General features: G+C 34.1%; 1 protein-coding gene across 1 annotated transcript in view; it reads right to left on the bottom strand.

Annotated features, from left to right (window-relative positions):
- LRP1B (LDL receptor related protein 1B) overlaps positions 1 to 20,000 on the bottom strand; it is a 1,708,438-nt gene that overhangs the window by 738,387 nt on the left and 950,051 nt on the right. Inside the window, exons 8-9 of the mRNA XM_011354519.1 lie at positions 7,444 to 7,666; positions 4,567 to 4,738 (exon numbers count right to left, since the gene is read on the bottom strand). Of these exons, the coding sequence (XP_011352821.1) occupies positions 4,567 to 4,738; positions 7,444 to 7,666 (395 nt within the window). The remainder of the gene's footprint in view (positions 1 to 4,566; positions 4,739 to 7,443; positions 7,667 to 20,000) is intronic.

The following is a 20,000-nucleotide window of genomic DNA, read 5'->3' as shown; positions in this document are numbered from 1 at the left end:
TTATTTGGAAATCTTCTCTTCTCTACCTATTACTTACGTGATCACATCAATTTTCATGGCTTTAAATGTCATCTATATACAAATGATTCATATTGCTGTTTCCAGCCTGGACTTTCCCCTGAACTCCAGATTTGTATATCCAAATACCTCCTAGATATCTCCACCTGAATTTAGAATATGCATTTGCAATAACGTGAAAATTATACTTCTTTTCTTTGCCCATTAATTTTCTCCATACTTAGGTTCCTCAATCTTAGAAATAACTCAATCACTTCAATTGTTCAGCCCAAACTATTATCATCATCCTAGACTCTTTTTAGATGTATACCTCACATCCAATTCAACAGGGCCTCATGTTGGCTCAACTTTTAATAATAGTTTTTATTTTTCAGTTACAGTTGGCATATAATATTAGTTTCAGGTGTTCCACATAGTGATTAGACATCTAATAACTCACAAAGTGATGACCCCAATAAATCTAGTGCCCCGTGACACCACACATAGTTATTACACAATGTTATTGGCTATAGTCCTTATACATTCCTTTCTATATCCATGACTATTTTGTAACTACCAACTTGTACTTTTTAATCCCTTCCCCTTTTTTCACCAATCCCACAAACCTCTCTCCCATCTGGTAACCCTAAAAATATTCTCTGTATCTCTGAGTTTGTTTCTGTTTTTGTTTGTTTGTTTTTTCTTTAGAGTCCACAAATACGTAAAATCATATGGCATTTGTCCTCCATCTGAATTACTCCACTCAGCACAATACCTCTAAGTCCATGAGGAAATATATTTTTTCATCCCTTTACTTTCCGTCCGTGTGTGTCTTTTAATCTTAAGTTAGTGTATTGTAGGCAGTCTATGTAAGGGTCTTGTTTTCTTATTCTTTCAGCCACCCTATTTTTGACTGATGCCTTTAATTCTTTTTCATTTGAAGTACTTATTGATAGATAAGCAGTTAATGCCATTCTTTCTTTATATTTTTGATACATATTTTTACTTCTTCTTAAAGAAGTTCCTCCAACATTTCTTGCAATACTGGTTTGGTGGTGATGAACTCCTTTAGCTTTTTCTTGTCTAGGAAGCTCTTTATCTGTCCTTAGATTTTAAATGATAGTTTTGCTGGGTAAAGTAATCTTGATTGTAGGTCCTGGGTTTTCATCACTTTGAATATTTTGTACCAAGTCTTATTGGCCTACAAAGTTTCTGTTGAGAAATCAGTTGACAGTCTTATGAGATCTCCCTTATAGGTAATTAATGGCTTTTCTCTTGCTGCTTTTAAGATTCTCTCTTTCTATTTCATTGTTGTCATTTTAATTATGATGTGTCTTTGAGCATGCCTCTTTGGGTTTATCTCATTCGTGACTGGCTGCCAATACTGTGGGGCTTGAACTTCCTGGGGTTATATGTCTTTTTCCTTCACCAAGTTAGTGAAGTTTTCCATCATTACTTCTTCAAATGGGTTTTCAATTCCTTGCTCTCTCTCCTCTCCTTCTCGTACCCCTATGATGCAAATATTGTTACACTTGATGTGTCCCCGAGAGTCCTAAAACTATCTTCAATTTTTTGGATTCCTTTTTTCTTGTTGCCATTTTGATTGGGTTTCCTATGCTACCTCATCCCCTATGTTGTTGATTCTATCTTCCACTTCATCCACTTTGTTGATTCCCTCTAATTTACTCTTCAGCTCAGATATTGTATTCTTCATGTCTGCCTGGTTCCCAATGGTGTTTTCTACCTCTATTTTTATGTTTTCTATTTCTTTGTTAAAGTTCTCACTGAGTTCATCTACTCTTCCCCTAATTTCATCCTTCTGACTAATGTTTGGAACTCTATGTCTGGTAGAGTGCTTGTCTCCATTTTAGTGAGTTCTTTTTCCAGAGCTTTGTCCAGTTATTTCATGTAGGACGTGCTTCTTTGTCTCCTCATTTTGCTGCCTCCTTGTGTCTGTTTCTATTCATTAGGTAAGGCTCCTAAGTCTCCCAGTTTTAGAGAGGCTTTATACAGTAGATGTGCTGTGGGGCCCAGTGGCATAGTCTTGGGAGGGATCCAGATGCAGGCCAAGTTCAACCATAGCCTGTGTATCTCTGGAGTTATTGGTAAGAGGTACCAAGCAACTCACAGATGGCTGCCATCCGTGCTGGACTTATAGATGTCTTGAGGGGCCAAGTCAGAAATCGTGACTGGCTGCCAATACTGTGGGGCTTGGGGCTGCTCAGCAAGAGGTACAGGGCACACTGAGGCCAGATGCTGCTTCCTTGGGTTTTGTGAGCCTTTGAGGGATTTTAGGAAAGTCCACAACAGGAGATGAAACAGCCCTTTTGTATAGAATAAACTATTGGAAGCAGCTTGGGTGTGCCCACAGGTTGGGAGAAACAGAGTTTCAGGGAATTTTCTGGTTGGAGGAATCTGTGTTATTCAGGTTAATGGCAACTCAGATACAGCAGTGCCTGTGTCCATAGGCTGGGCGGGAAGAGGGCTCAACAAACAATGGATACTGCCAGCACTTCTGATGGGAGAAAGCCACCCTTCCAGCCCTCACCCTAAAGTCTGACAGCTCAGCGCCTCCCTGTAGGTCCCTGGTACCCCTCAAGCAGCTGCCCCAGTGCTGGAGCTCAGAGTGAGTGAAACTATCAGTGAGTAAAGCTGGCATGGGCCCTTTAAGAGGAATATCTGTAACTTCCACAGCACTTGATCTCACTCAACTGCAACCTCTATTGGTTTTCATAGCCTGAAGTTGTGGGGACTTCTCTTCTCAGTGCTGGAACCCTGGGCTGAAGAGCCCAGTGTGCAGTTGGGACCCCTAGCTCCTCAGGTTGGGGAGGTGTCTCTGCAGCCAAGATGCCAAGATAGCCCTCCCAATTCTAGATCGCCACACAGAGTTATGGGACCAAGCTATTTAATATCTCTGCCTCTCCTATTAGTTTGGAGTGACCTTTTATTTTTGTCCTTAGTTGTAGGGCTTTTGATCAGATAGACTTTAGATGACTCTGCATGCTGGTTGCTCTGTAGTTTTGTTATAATTTTGGTGTGGTTGTGAGAGGAGGTGTGCACAACCTCTACCTTCTCTACCGCATTGACCGGTTTCTGGATCCACTTTTAAATATGTCCTAACTCTAACTGCTTCTCATCATCTTCACTACTACCATCTTGGTCTAGTCTACCATTCTCTCTAAACTTTCAATCTTCCACTGTTGTCCCCCACAGCCTCTTGTCAACACAGTAGCCATTAAAATTTCTTTAAAAAGTCAGTCAGGTCATGAGACTCCTCTGTTTAATTCTCCCTAAGGACTCCCCATCTCAATAAAAGTGTAGGCAAAAGTTTTTGCAATTGTTTACAGGAATCTACCTGTTATGGTCCTCCTTTATTTCTCCAACTTTATTTCCTACTTCTCTCACCTTTATTTACTCTGCTCCAGACACATGGGTCTTCTTGCTGCTCTTTGAACAATCTTAGCATGCTCTTTCTCATAGTTTCTGTGCTTTCTCACCTGCCACATTCATGCCTCTCTCCTTCAATTATTTCATGTCTTCATTCAATTTTATCTTTTCAATAGGACTTCCTCTAACCATTCAATATAAAATTGCAAAATATCCTGATTGCTGACACTCCTTATCCTCTTATTTGCTTTATTTTTTTCTATAGTTCTTATCTTCTAATGTAATAATAATCTACTTTTTTTAAAATTACGTCTTCTCCACTAGGACGCAAATCTCATAAAGGCAAACATTTTGCTTCTGTTTTATTCACTCTGTTTTATTCCCAATATATGTAGAATTGATCCTGGTACATAGTAAATTTTCAATAAATAATTAGTTAATTAATAAATCCTAATATCAAACTCTAATAAGGTTATCTACTAAATTCCAAATTTAAATTTGCTGTAAAAATATTAGTGACAATACATCGCCTCAATCGAATCTATATTAATATTTAGATAATTATAAATTAACTGTAATTCGAACCACAAAAATATGATGGAAGCTTTGGAAATTTTGTGGTGTAGCTTTTGTATATTACGTCATTTTATATATAATTGAGCCTAAATTATGATGATGAACAACCATCACTATCTTACTATGCAAAATAATTAGTTTGTCTTTTTTGAAAATTATTTGGAAACATTGCAATCTTCTCATTAAAAATTACTTTTTTAAATTAATATGTGCTAAAGAACAATTAAGATGGTAAGTCAAGAGAATCACAATAAAACTTCAATAAAATGCAATAAAACTGGACAGATACCATAAGAAAGTCACCTTATTTGAAATATATCTCTGGGTTTCCTGTCTGCATATAGCACAATTGAAAGCTCCTTTCTAAATTTATATGCAGCAATTGTTTCAATTCTATGTTTGTACAAACAATTCACTAGCAACTGAAAAAATTATCATTTAGACTTGTAAAGGAAACTCTATTCAATTTTATTAAGTAGATGTTTACACTTTTGTTATCAAAGCAGCATTTATGACTTGCTCACTTTAACACTGTACAAAAGCACAGGGACCATATACTCATTCAATTCATCATTATGAAGGCTTTGACAAAGTCTAGCATCTTACCTGTTGGTTGAGTTCTTTTGTGATAGATTCGAATTCCCCGAGCATTTTCCATTTTTATTAATGAATAAATATCAGTGCCGTTAAATCGATTTATCCTTATGATATTGAAGTTATCAGAATTGGTTACATACAAATAGTCCTCAAATACAGTTATGCCATAAAGATGTCTGACCTATAAAGAGGGGCAAAAATAACTATGATTTTCAATTATGCTGTTTTCAACTTGAAAGAAAAAAACAACTACTATTTACTACTAAGGTCAATTCCCATAGTAGGAAAGTCAAGAATATTATTGTTTATTTTCTCTACAAGAATTCAACATTTTACTAATTTAAAAAAATCCTGAGAATAAAACATTATACAATAGTGGATAGAGCAGTTGCAAATGCATGGGGGGCGGGGGGGGTGGGGGATTTTATTCATGTTTAAGAAAATATGTTCAGTAATTACTTTTCAAACCTAGTAAGAACCAAACTTTTAGAATGTTCATGAATATGTTTATAGCACTGTTACATAAAATTTGAGATATTTTTTATGGGCTGCTTGTTAATATAGTCATGGATATGTAGAATCTGCAGAAGCACAGCTCTGCCTATAAAAATACTGATGAGAAAGCACATTTGAAATTTTGTTTTATAAGTTCAAAACCACATTTTTTAAATCTCAAGTTACATTTAGACTAATACTTGCCCAGCACAGAAAATGATAAATAATGAAATCACATGTTTGGAATCATTGTAAATTAAATGTCAGCGTTTTACTCTGAAACTGTATTCTTTCTAAAGCCTACTCATAATGGAAATGGAACTGCTTGCTTTGAGAATAACAATATTTATTGCTATCATGACACTTTAACAGGGTGAACCTTCCTTGGCAGAGGTTTTGGGGATTGTGGGGAGGAACAGACATCTTGAAGTCATGGAAAGCTTCCTAGAAAGCAGACGCAAAATGACTATACTGGTGTTCTCATATAAAGCCACATGCCACACACATTGCTTTTGGGCATTCCTTGTGTTATACTTAATTTAAAATGATTCTGATTCAGGGTATGGTGGAACTGTCAATTGATTTGCAATAGAAATTTTGATGAAAAAGCACTTGTCACTATGTTTGGCATTATATTGTACTTTTAGTGCACTTTTAGTATAGATTTATAGTTAAGAGAATTTGAGAAAGTATTCGTGGTGTGACTATATATATTTTTATAGAACAAAATTTCTATTTTAATCAGGAAATCTTATCAATTCTGTACTTTAAGCAAAAACTATATCTATGGCCCAATTTTTACCTAAGCAATCTTTTATTCTATAAAAATTACAAACAAGCTGAATTCTCCCATTACCATTAATCTCCTGCATGTTTTGCTCAAAGTTTTGGGCCATCCATCTAGGGATATCTAGTTGTGACATACCCACATTACTGCCAATCCAAATCCCAGGAGAGAAAGCATGACTACAGAAGGGGCAACTGGTCATGGTAGAAAACATGTTCATACATTAAAGATCAAAATTATACTCATTGCTTCCCTGCCTTCCCTCAGAAGGCTCTGTTTCCCATAAAGTAAGTACATTGCTGCTTACTTTGCTAACTACCCTCAATAGATGTAAGAGGAGCCTAAAGTAGTGGATAGACCATTCTTCCTACAGCCCAAATACTTCCAAAAATTTATCTATATGGGATTATTTAGTGGTAGATTAAGCATATATTGGGTTATTTACTAACAGATCAACAAAACACAGGCAATAGAAATGAAAAAAAAATGGATAATTAAAAACTTCAGACATTAAAAAAATTTAGTCATGGAAAAAATCATTTGAATTCCTATTCTTGTTTCAAATTTAAAATTTTAATTACATATAGATACAAAAAGAATATCCATTACAATTTTAGAGATTAGGTCCTCTTTAGAAGACCTGAAACTTGCTTAAGAAATCAAAGCTATAGGATAGTTGAGGGTGAGAAATATCTGGCCTCACCTCTAATATTGGACACTTTTTTTTAACTACTCAGATTAATGCATTTGTTTATCTGCCAAGGAAGAAGAGATAATTTCATTGTTAAAGCTGATTAGGAAAAAAAAAAAAGTAACTTTAAGGAATAATTACAGAGTATTCTTGCCTTTCATCACAAAAGAAAGCAAAGAGAGTTACATATTTCGGCTCCATAGAATAAGAATCTCACATGAAATTAGTGCTATCGCTGAGGTAAAATTGAATCTGAAAAGGCACAATAGTAAACAAGGCTCATTTCCACTTACAGATTTCCTTAAGGACTTCACTGAATGTTATTTGAAGAAAAACAAACAAACAAAATACTTGTAATTCAGCAAGGGAAAAAGTATACAGTTGAGAAAAATTTTGACTTTGGTAACTTTCACAGAATTCTCATTTTAGGAAGCACTTTAATACATCAGAAAGCAAAATATAATTCAACCTATTAAAATAATAAAGATACTTTTGTGAGCAGACATTTGCTTTTGTTAGAAAAATATTTCCAATGCCACAAGGGACAAATCATAGTTCAGTTCCTTATGAATAAACTACTTAAATTAGTTTTTGGAAAGTAGGCCATTTGTCCTATTCTAGTACTTTGTTTTCTTACTGGTATAGCATTTTTGTTTTTATTTGGTATTTTTGTTGGTTTCTGTTTTGTGTGCTTTGTTTTTAATAGAGGGAAGGAGGAAGTGAGAGGCATCTTCAATATATAGAATGCACTGAAAAGAACATTTTCCCATAGAGGAAATACATCATAATTTTATGACCCATTGCAGCTTGACTTCATAAAAAATTTTCAACACTGAGATTTCAGGTCTTTTTCTTAGTATGGTACTATTCATTTTATTACCTTAGCTGTATTTTCTAACACAATTATACTTACTTGTCTGCCTTGAATGATAGTATGTCTGTTTTTTCCTTGGTAGTCCACGACTTCCACATAATCCAAGTAAAGATCTACCCAGTAAACCAGTTTGTTGACTAGGTCTAGTGCCAGTGCAGCTGGCTGCTCTGTCTTTGAATCAATTATCCTTGTTCTGTTTGTCCCATCCATGTCACATCTTTCCACTTTGGCTATATTCCCATAGTCAGTAAAGAAAAGTTTTCTGTAGAAAGAAAACTAAACATTAAAGTCAAGGAGGGAAAAAAGAATATTTAATAGAACCATCTGTAAAATACAGAACTTTTCTTTCTAATTTATTTCAGTGGTTACATCTGTTAGCTAACCATAACCATTTCCATATAATATCACTCATAAACAGAGAAATCAGCTAATGAATATTGCAGGGCATAAGGGAGCAGGTTAACCAACAACTGTAAAATTTCTCCAAAATGAATGATTATAGTGGGTTTATTTTTGTATTAGGGGAAATGTTTCTTTAAGCTTCATAGAACCCATACATATAGAGCACAGAAGATGTATGCAACCTATTTAATATAAGCTTTGGAAGTGAGCCAAGTCACCAGGCCAGGGCATGTGTGCTATCTGGCTTTATCTTCAACCTGCTTTTCAAATTGCCTAGTAATGTCTGTTTCCTATAAAAGCTATTATGTAGAGCTTGATGATGCTATGAATGGTAGAGAATAGCAAACCTTGAATGGAATTAAGCAGATGGAAAAGCAAATGTGCTGTTTGTAGTAATGGAAATAAAACATAAATAATCCCCTCAAAACCAATCCCAAATTCTCCAAAATATTCTCTAAACAAAATTTTATGAAGGAAATTTAGGCCATCTCTCCTCATTTTTTCCGTATATATTTAGAAGAAAAGGCTGAAAAGTGATGTTGATTTCTGAGACACACACATGCACAAAATCCTTCCATGAAGCACTAGCAGTGTCTGTCAAAGGTTTAAATACCTCCAATACTTCAGTGTCTAATATTTGATTAGTACTCACTACTTTTAGTAAACACAAATCAATTTCAATTAACCTGACAATATTTTAACAAAATTACCAACCCCTGAGACTAAATTACATTTGTAAATAGAAGACCATTTGCCTTGACTTAAATACAATCTCAAGAATAATCTGATTTACAGTGACTGAGCAATATTAAGGTTACCTAGGGTATAGAATATTTGATTTTTACAAACTTGGTAAATTAGTTTTTAGTTACTTTTCTCAACACCCTTGCATTATCTAACAGTATGGGGTAACTTTCAAGCTAAAAAGTATGATTTAAACTTGAATTTAGCTCTTTTTTGCTGTGGAAGGCTTTCATCAATTTTTAAACATTAATGCATGCTGTTCTGTAATAGTGCAAGCCATATTTTATTATGAGTATATGTTTCCCCAAATGTTCTCGAAAGATCAATTTATCACGATAAGTTAAAAATTATTTCTTAAGTCACATTCCGTTCAGGTGAAGAGCTTTCTATTCTAGTGAAGAATAAATAAAAGGGCGTATGGTACTATGTTTTATTGTCATGCTAAATTCTCAAACCTCTGCTCCTGAGCATGAGCATGGCACTTCCCTCCCCTTACCCTGCACCTCACCCCACCTCTCTGGTGTGCAAGTAACCTGGCTTTGGGTATAGAGAATTAGAGGCTCTGGCACAGTATATATAATATGATATGTATAGACTATGTATAGATGGAGATATGAAGTAGATTAGTACAACTATCTACATGGCGTTCAAGAGAAAAGGTGAATCTGGGGAGAGAGAGAGAATTCTCTGAAGTCATCTTGAGATGACTTGATTACATGTGACCCCAAAAGAAACAAAAAAGAAGAGTGCTAATACAGGAAACTTGGAAGCATGCAGTAGGAGAAAAAGGAGCAAATAAGTAAGATCGGAGGTTATAGTCAAAGAGATGACACACACACTCATAGTAGTCTAATAGATAAAAGTTTCAGGATAAAGGATTGGAATGGATAGCTGGGTCAATCACTTCATAAAAAAAAAAAAAAAGAAAAGAAAAGAAAGAGAGAGAGAGGGTGAGAGGGAAAGAGACACAGAGGCAGAGATAGAGGAAAGGAGGAATGGGGGAGGGAAGGAAGGAAAGAAGGAAGGAAGGAAGGAAGGAAGGAAATAGATTAAGAAGATGCCATTGGATTTGGTATTTGTTAAATACTAGAAATTTTGGTACTTCTGTTTGAGAATTTTAGTTTTTGAAGAAGAGAGAATCAAGTGATAAAGGAGGTCACAAAAATGTAAATTATTTTTTCAAGATTTTCAGTGATATTGACCTACTATTGCAGGAATGAAACAAATTATTCTGATATTTATCCCAGGTCATAATGAAACTGAGTAAGTTGCCGCCAAAGTATGAAAAAAAAAAAGTATAAATATACAATTCATCAAAATTTTACTATTTTAATGGAAGTGTAAAATCAAAAGAACAGGAAGACTTTGGGTATTTGGGACTAGAAGAAACAGTGATGAATCCCCCAGCACATAGCAGAGTAACTAGTGTCCAGTGAGATATAAAAGAAGTTCTTTATACCAAATTGAACTTTCCCAGACTTCAGAATATTGACTATGATGAGCTCTGTTCACTTAAACTTGAAATACATGAAATGGACGCGTTCTCCACAATACTAGCACTAAGACTATGAAATTGCAAGAAATAAGTACTCATAGTCACATGATTATGTAGATGTTTCTTTGTTTGCTTGTTTGGATTTTAGTTTAAAGTGTCCTACCACTGTTACAGAAAAAAGCTTCATTCCCAGAGCATTCTTAAATTGAGGCATTATAATTAATGGCTGTATTATAATTAATAAACAAAAGCCAAAGTTTTAAATGATTTAAAATCTAACTACATTTCATTTCTTATATAAGTGTAGTTTGGTTGAAAAATCACTTTTATTTCCTATAAAATATTTGTCCAAATCTTAATAAAAAAGTAAATAGTGGTCTGTGAACTCCATTATATCACTGATCCTTATAATTACTTGTGAGATAGAAGGGGCCAATTAGTTCTATTCTACAGATGAAACAGGCTCACAGCCCACATGGTTAGCCATTGTCAGAGCCAAAACACAAATGTTTGTCATGCCTTTTCTTTTTAATTCATTATTTTGAAATCAGTTCAAACTTATAGGAAAGTTATAAGAATAGAGTGAACAGCTATACCCTGTACCTAGATTCATCAGTTGTTAATCTTTTGTCCCTCTGGCTATTTCTAGTACTGTCTGAACCTTTTGACAGCAAATTGCAGACTTTATGACTCTTTACACCTAAATACTTCAGCCTGCATCTCCTAAGCAGAAGGACATTCGCTTGCATAACCACACTATACCCACCAAAATCAATACTTTTAACACTGATACAATACATAGTTTTTATTCAAATTTTGCCTGTTACCAATAGTGTTCTATATAGCAAAATTTTCTCTTTTTTTCTGAATTGAAATTCAATGCAGCATCATATATTGCATTTAACCGCCTTTTCTCTCTAAACTCCTTTAATCTTAAAAGGGTTCTTTTGCCTTCCTTTTTGTTTGTGGTGTTACTATTTCTAAAGGGTAAACATGAGTTGTTTTGAAGAATATCCCTATTTTGAGTTTTCCTGATTTTTTCATAATTAGATTATGTTATTCCTTTTGAACTGAAATGTAATAGTTTTGTACTTTATTGTTACTGCCCCTGGGCTTTGAAACCATGGGTAGTAAGCCTGTGCTCTATCTAACCCCAAAATTTCATAAAACAAAGCACAGATGGTAGTTTGCAATCTCATTTATTCTGTCTTATTTAGTATTTTCTGAACACTTAACTCTGTTCATTTCCAGAGTTCTCAGTCACCCTTTCAGCATGTCCTACCTCCAGGAACCAAGCACAGCAGGGCCCCAACTGTAGCGCTCAGCCTATGAAATACATGGTGGATGGTGGAGACCATTTCCAAATCGGTCCTATGCCTCACTACCTCAGGAATGCAAGAATATATCTCTTCTCTCCCTGTTCTTTCCTGTGGTATCAATTACCTTTTATTCTCCAGCATGAGGGAGAAATTAAATTGAGGTTGCCATTCTTTTGTTCTTCACTTATTTTTTGAATGCCATTCTATTTGATTCCCATTAACAAAAAATAATAATAAAATTAAAATAAAATAAAATTTAAAATAAAATGAAATAAAATGGAATAAAACTATATTCCAACTACTGTCTCTATTTCTAAGATATATTTAACATTAGTTCATAAAGAACAGAAATGTTTCTTTCAAACTTTCAATTATTCATACAGTTCATTATTTTTATAATTTAGCATTTGCTATAAATAGGAGTTTATCATTTTGGCTTTATTATCTCACCAGATATGGGATGCTGATTTTACCTGACATTTTTGTTGATCATATGAGTAGCCCTGTTTAACTGTAGATATATAAGATTTATACAGTTGAAGATAGTAAGAAACTTTCGATATTGTTGGCAAACTTGCTAGACATAAATCAAAAGTCACAAAGGGAGCACTCACAGACAGTGATAGAACACTGTGCTTACTGAGTTATCGCTTCAATCATACTAATACTTTAAGCAAAGCAATTGTTACACATATTGACATCTTGAAACATGTAATTTTTTTTTCTTTACCTGATAAAGATAACACTTACTTATGCTAAAAATATCTTTTTAATATGATGAACTTTTATACTTTGTCCAAGAGGACAAACTACTTAAGTACTTTTTGTACTTTCGTACTTTGTCAAAAAGGACAAAAAGGAATTTTAACATATTAGAGTCCTGTCCACATATTTCAACTCCATAGTCAGTCTTGGTTTTGTGTCATTATTCTAATATTTTGGTAATAGCTTAATGATGGAATTTAGAAATTTTGAGAGTTCTCACAATAAAATTACATTCATTTTAACCACTTAAAAATGAAGTTATATAACAAAATTTTGGTTAGGAAGTAGATGAGAGGAGAGCAAGACATAAAACTAGGGGGTCAAATATTGCCAGATTTAAAAGAAAATCATTGTTCTGATTAGAGCCTAGCAAACTCTTTATGTTTATTAATCATGTGATAATGTAGATAAGTACATTTCTTTACATTTCAGGAAAATGTTATGTACTTTCCTTAGCAAAGACTACATTGAGAACTTCATTTTTCAGTCTTGTTTTTAAAATAAATGTATTATCCAAACAATATCAATAATAATACAACTATTTTTTTCTTCCATTGTATATACAAAATTTAAACAAAATATTTTTTTTGCATAGAGTAATTAAAGTATATTTAGAATTAAAGTAGAAATGTTAAATATTTATCATTGCAATTTTAAAACGCAACTGCAAATCTGAAAGAGTAATGTGTCTTTGGAGTAAGAGGTTTAAATTTAAATTCTATTAGCTCCTATTAATTAAGGGATGTGGATAATAAACAATCAAACTATTTTATCTGTCTACCCAAGACTGTTCAAGACAGTTATTTATTGATTTTTACTTGTTTGGGTTTTTGCTTTCATTATTTGAAAAATCTCTCTTGAACTTAGAATTCAGTTCATACATAAACACACAGAAATTAAACTTGACATATAGACTACTGTTCTCAGCTGGCTACTTTTTATTCTGGAAACATTTCTGCTAATGACTCTTCCAAAAGTGTATATATGTTACATATGTCAATTAATGTGGCTGACCCATCCAACATCTTCATTTATTTAAACCTGCCCAACCAGCTAATGTTCCTGAGACAGGCAGCCCTATGTGCCAATATAATCCCTCTCCTTCCAGTTTAGAGATAATTAGACCAAGAAGGAACATGACATCAAAGTGAAATCAAATCATAGGCTGAACTGAATCACTGAGGACTCTTTCTCTCAAAAATCTAACCCAAAAGGTGTGGTGCTCACCTAGTAGGCAGCTGTGCTAACATGGGTAAGGTGACCAGGTGGGGTGGGAGTGGAGGTGCTGAGAGAGGAGGAATACTGGGGCATGTCTGTAGAAGCTGGGGAGCCAAGAGATAGATAGGAAGAAAGGAGCCATTGAGTCCTTGAGTGAGAAATTCTCCAGGCCCCAGGGAGTCTCTTTATTTCCTGTTCTTAGTTATGTAAACACATGAGATCTTTAATATCCTCTTTTGAAATCTCTACTTTTGAACTAGTTTCAATGGGTTTCTGTACTTGGAAGCTAAAGTGCCATGAGTAAACCACCACATTGTTTAAAGTTCTAGTTTAAGATTCAGATGATTCTTGTGCTAAAGATTTTGAACCATCAAAATCATACATCTTATGTTGAAATGTTAACTCTAAATAAGCAATCATTGTATAACTCCATCTTAGTGCTGGACCACATTAAACACACACACACACAAGCATGCACACACACACACAATCATACATAGAAAGCACCTGAAATATTTTTGACAGTCTCCACGAAAACACAAAGAAAATATGAACAGTATTTTTTTAAAAAATCACCTTTCTTCATTTCTTTTAAACTCAAAATATTACTCAAGCCACAAATTTCCAAATGTCCTTCCCCAATACAAGATAGTAAAACTCTCTCATAAACTCAGATACTCAATCCCTACCTCTGTTATCTGAATCCTCACCTCACCCCAACACTGCTTCTAACTCATCTTATTATTTTAACCAAATATGTTTCTTGAGCTTTTTTTCTTTTTTCATTTGTTTTTCATTTTCCTTATTTTGAGAGCCAGGAGTTAACTCAAAATGTAATAAACCTGTTATTGTAAAAGGGGAGTGATAAAAGATAGAGAACTAGATTTGCATGTTATTATTATTATTTTTAAAATTTTTCTTTTTATCTTTGTCACATACATATTATATCAAAGTTTAACATAGATTGGGACACAGTGGAGAAAAATATATAATCATCTTTTCTCGGGTTGGCAATGCCTGAGGGTGGAACACTGGCCCTGTTAGTAAGAAAAAGGCTGGTCCACCTTGATTTTATTATGATTCATCACAACTCCTATCCTCCAAGGAAAGAGCCACCTGGTTTACATGCACTCACTCATTCCTCCCATCCATGGCTCTGCTTACTGCTACCACCTAAAAGACACAATTGGCCTAACATGTTGGCTACCCAGCAGCCCTTATTCTCAGGCTGTAATTGAAACCTCATAAACCCATTTATATCTAAGATATAATTTTTCAACATTCTCACCCTTACTTATGCAGGTCTTTGCTCAAAGTGCAGTGCAACCTAGCATTCTGTCCACTGAAACACATCTTCTCTTTACACCCAAACCCTTCTGATTGACCTTCTGAAACTCCTACTTTATGATCATAAACTCCTCAATATCCTAAGACTATACTCTGCATGTTTCTTTTACCTTTTTACCTTTACTGAAACAGCATCTTATGAGGCCATCTTTTCTCAGCTGTCATTGAAAATGTAGACTCCTAATAAGAACCTCAAGGATAGATGTAAAATCAATGCCCCCCCCCAATACTAATTCCAGAATATTAGATTTTTCTTCTCTTTTAACATTTCCTGCTTTTTGAGGGTCTCATCAATAGGCTGTATCACTGACAGTACCCATTCTCAAAGCATCATCTACCAACCTTCTGATTCTTATACCTCACTATTTTTATTTAAGATTCAGCAACTAATTCCTCTCTTGCTAATGGCTCCAAACCAAGAAAGTCAGCAATTCCAATATCTACAGGACAACAGATACATAACTTTCTTTTATTATTTCTTTGATCTCTTCTCTGCCTATGTCCTTTTATTGTAATAAACAGTATGTCATTAGGCATCACCAGAAATTATACCTTCACCAAAAGAGAGATTCCTTCTACACAACATACACAAACAAAGTGCATTTTATTCTTTTATCTGACGGTAGTTTTACTCTGTCTTGCTGTGGTATTCTCACTGAGACAACTCTGACTTAATTGAGACCTTATCCTCATTGACCCTCACTGCATTCTTTCCATAAACCAAACTTCAACTTTTTTTTTTTTTCATTTTTATACACTGTGCCCATCTTAGCCCTCTAATTTACTCCATTCCACTCAATTCCACTCTCAGAAGATAATGGTGCGTCCTACTGCATAAAGAAGATAGAGTATAAAAAAGCAACTCATTTTTTTTTCCCATTTTTTTTCTCATCTACATCTGCATCAATTTTTTTCCCCTGTCTTTGTGTAAGACAAAAAGAAGCAGTCTCCCATTTGTTTAGGCCAATACAAGGCAAAAAATATATGCTCCTTTCATATCCTCTGAAACTTGCCTTCGACAATTCTCCTTCTCCTGCATTTTCACCCTCTCCTTTTCTACTAAATCTTACCTTTAGCATATAATATATTTGCTCTACTATTTATTATCCTAAAACAAATAAAACTTTTAACCTCAATCTACCCTCCATTTATAACCCTTTCTTTCCATGCTCTGTTCACATCCAACATTCTCCAAAGAATTGTTCGTAATAAGTTGACTTCATTTTTCCCTTCAATCACTCTTCATTCCATACTGATATATCCTCCAAACCTACCATTACTTTCTTCTTCTTCTTCCTTCTTCTTCTTCTTCTTCTTCTTCCTCCTCCTCCGCCTCCTCCTCCTCCTCCTCCTCCTTCTTCTTCTTCTTCTTCTTCTTCTTCTTCTTCTTTTAACTTACAGAGGTTGCCAATTATTTTTATGTGGTTAAATCTCTCTCAGAACTCATTGGTCTTTCTGTAGCATCAGATCAAGTTAATCTCTTCCTTCTGTTTGGCTTTTCTTTCTTTTAGCACTGTCTTGGTTTTCTTCCTACCCGACTGGTTTTTCTGTTACTTTTTTCCACTTCCTCTTTCTGTATCAGGCCAAGATTCTAATACTAGGAATATCTAAATTCTCTCATAAAAAAATCTTAGACGTTTCAGTGACTTTCATTAATATTATAATAACTCATATTTTAATCTGTCTTCTCAGCTTCTAAATTATACAGCTGTCTCTTTGATATCTGTGCTTAAATTATTTTAGGCATGTCAAATTGAACACATCTAGTGTTAAAATCTTGCTCTTTTTTATCAAATGTATTTATTCATGACAAATAGTGTCTCTTTCTACCCAATGGCTCATTCCAGAAACCAGGAATTCATCCTTCCTATGTCCTACCTTATCCTCTACATCTAATTCATCACCATGTCCTGACATTTCTATCTTCAAAGTATCTTCATAGTTATCTCTTTTTCTCTTTCTTTTTCTTAAGCCAAGTCATCAACATATATTGCCTGGGGGCTTAAATTTCTTCTGTTTCTTGCTCCTTTTAAATCATTTTTCTCATAGTAGCCAAAGCGATGTTACTATAATGAAAAGTGTATTATGTATTATAATACCTTCTTATAACTGCTGATAGCAATCAGAATAAAACCTCGTATTCTTAACATTACCAACACTAGTGAGCATGATCTGCTCTCTGCCTATCTCTCCAGCTTCACCTAACTATGCTTCCCGACCTCTACTACTTTGGCTATCTAGTGGTTCCCATCTATATTTCTAATATCTTGCCTATTTTTCAGTTTCTTAAACAACTCATGTATTTTCTTCCTTCCTGCACTTCACATATCTTGCCAAAAAGTTGCTCTTTGAGATATGCAGAGATGTATAAACCAGTTTCTGCACTTAAAGAAGTCCTATTATTTTATAAAGACATTATTTCTGAGCTGATGGATGCCACAGAAGCAACTAAGGTAAGTATCCATGAAGTTGTAGACTGCTGAATAAATCTGGTTCAGCAGTCTACAACTGCTATGCTAATTACCAGTTAGCTGAAATCCCAATTTCTATTTTAAATTGTTACTAAATGGAGGAAAAAAAAAAAAAACAGTATATAGAAAAAAAAATAACTTTACAGCAGAGTCTTCCTGTATATTATTTATTTTGTATACTTGTGTGCACATCTCAGTTTGCTGTTGAAATGGAATGTGCAATAATATTGCAATGATGATAAAATTATATGGTTACATATAAAGTCACACTATTGAAAACATAAATATTTCTTTGTTTGATGTTCACTTTCCTAGCTGTGAAGGACGGACATACTTAAAACAATAAAGCAAAAGTTCTATAAAGCAATAACTTCTTCATAAGTGACATTATCCAAATGTCTCGGTTAGTTTTAAGCAGAAAATCAGGATCGAACATAGGTTAAGACTGCAGAGGCCAAATAAAGCTGGTGAAGTGAATTGACTATCCTCACTCAGCTCACAAAACAAATATTTTGATAACTGTAAGATGCTTCTAGACCAGGAATTTTTGACCAGGATGATCAAGAAATTGTATAGAACTGGACAAACTAGCAGGTATGCTAGCGAACATGTATTCATACAGGTGCATTTTTTTTAAAGATAATTAATACTCAAAATGGCAAATATTCTTTTCCTAAAAGAGTGATTCTTAAACTTTATTGAACACAATAATCACCTGGGGAGCTTGTCGAAATAACCAATTTCTACAATCATTGTGGTGGGAATTCAGGCAGTGTCTAACAAAATTAAATATGCATTTATCCTTTGATCCAGCAATCTTTGTTCCAGAAATTTATTTTGAAGATGTGTCTTTACAAATAGGAGAAAATGCATGCACTATCATTCTGTAACATTATTAATAATGGCAAAATATTTTTAAAAATTATCCAGCTCTTTTTTCCTCCCTATTCATTCTTTCCAGAAATATTAATTTAGTATCTACTGGGCTCAAGTTTCTCATAATATAACAGAGAACCTTAGTATGAAATTACTATAACCTTAATTTTAAGGCATCTAGCCTTTACTTCTAGAGAAAATTGAAAGCAAGATTTTTGAAGATAAGTATGCTTTACAGTTTATGAATACTCAGAGATGGTTGGGTAGGGTAGCTCTCTGCAGATTGTTAACTGACAGAAGCAGTGTCTTCTAACAAGCTCTTATTAGTGTTATAGTCAAAGAATTAAAAACAGTAGGCTATTCAATACTGATAATCTTGTCACAATATTAGCAATTTCTTACATGGAGGCCAATTAGTTTTTCACAGAGAACAGACTGTTTTAATCACATTTGTATTACCATTTTTCCTAGGGAGGTCTTATGTTATAGTTTGCTGCTAAATCATCATGTCTTTTTTCTTCTAATAACACTGCCTCTAATATTCAGTTTTACATGTCAATTTAGCCGGATATAGTTTTTAGTTATTCAACCAAACACTCACCTAGGTATTATGGTAAAAACATTTTGCATATGTGATTAACATCTATAATCAGCTAACTTTAAGTAAGGAGATTAGCCTCCATAAACTGGGATGGCTTGATATAATCAGTTGAAAAGTTGAAGAGCAAAACCAAGTCTTTCCTGCAGAAGAAGACATTTAATCTGTGGCCTGCAGCATCAGTTTCTGTCCAAGACTTCCAGCTTGCTCTTCCTGACTGCCTACCCTAAGGATTTTCATCTAACGAGGAGGCCTCCCACAACTGTATAAACTACTTACTTAAAGAAGCCCTAATGGTTCTATTTTTCTGGTAGAGCTCTGACTGATAGTGTCTCAAAATTATTCAGGTGAATACCCCTCCATTTAGTAAAAGTTTAAAACAGATATTTCAGTTCAGGTAACTTATAATTAGCATAGTGGTGAACTAGATTTGTTCAGCAAACAGAGTGGGAAAATCACAGGTCCTGGAGGCATATTTTAAATCTCTTAATGCAGTTATGTAAAAGTAGTACCATTTGTTTTATTTAATAACCTAAGCCACTAAATTCTGCCCCCCTCCACCTTCTTTTGTTTAAGCTGATTTAAATGAAGTTTTCTAGTATTTGCAACTGAAAAACTCTCATGTGATAAAGATTCAAAGTCAAGGCAAATAGTAACTGAAATATCTATTATCACTACAAGAGAAATAGAAGTTTAGTGTTCTATTGACAACAAATGTATTGAACAATAATTTCTTATGAAAATCAGCAATTTAAAAGGCAAATATGAATTATTATAAGGTAATTTTATTTGACTTAAGTAAAATAAGTTATGAATAATCAATGATTTTGATGTATACTCTCAGAAAATTCAGAAGTATAAAAATATAATATCTGTAGTTTCCTCAATAAATGCATCCATCCTTTACTTTGTTTTACCACAGGAAATAACACAACTACAAGAACATAGTTTATTTCCCATTATGAGTAAAAGCAATGAAACCATTAGAAATATATGCAATTTCCATCTGTTAGTCAACCTGTTCACACATATATATTTTGTAAGGTGAATTATCCAAATAACAATTTTTAGATCACTATAACAAAATTTTGCCTCTTTTGAAGTTAAATTATGAGGCAGCATGTATTTCCAAATATTTATAAAAGTTGAAAATTGTTCAGTTGGATAAAAACAAGGTAGTAGTGATCTAGTGGGCTTCATGGCCTAATGCCCAACTGGCTGGTGACCAAAATAGTCTAAGTATGTTGTATTGTCAACCATGAACTTAGTGAGCAGTCTCTGACATTGATATTCTTCATAAAATACAGAATGCTAAGGTTAGGAAATTCAATTTGGATATTTGTCCAGTTCATAATATAATA

Source organism: Pteropus vampyrus, unplaced genomic scaffold (assembly GCF_000151845.1).
Source record: "Pteropus vampyrus isolate Shadow unplaced genomic scaffold, Pvam_2.0 Scaffold17, whole genome shotgun sequence".
NCBI lineage: Eukaryota > Metazoa > Chordata > Mammalia > Chiroptera > Pteropodidae > Pteropus > Pteropus vampyrus.
This window is presented reverse-complemented; position numbering and strand designations above follow the sequence as displayed.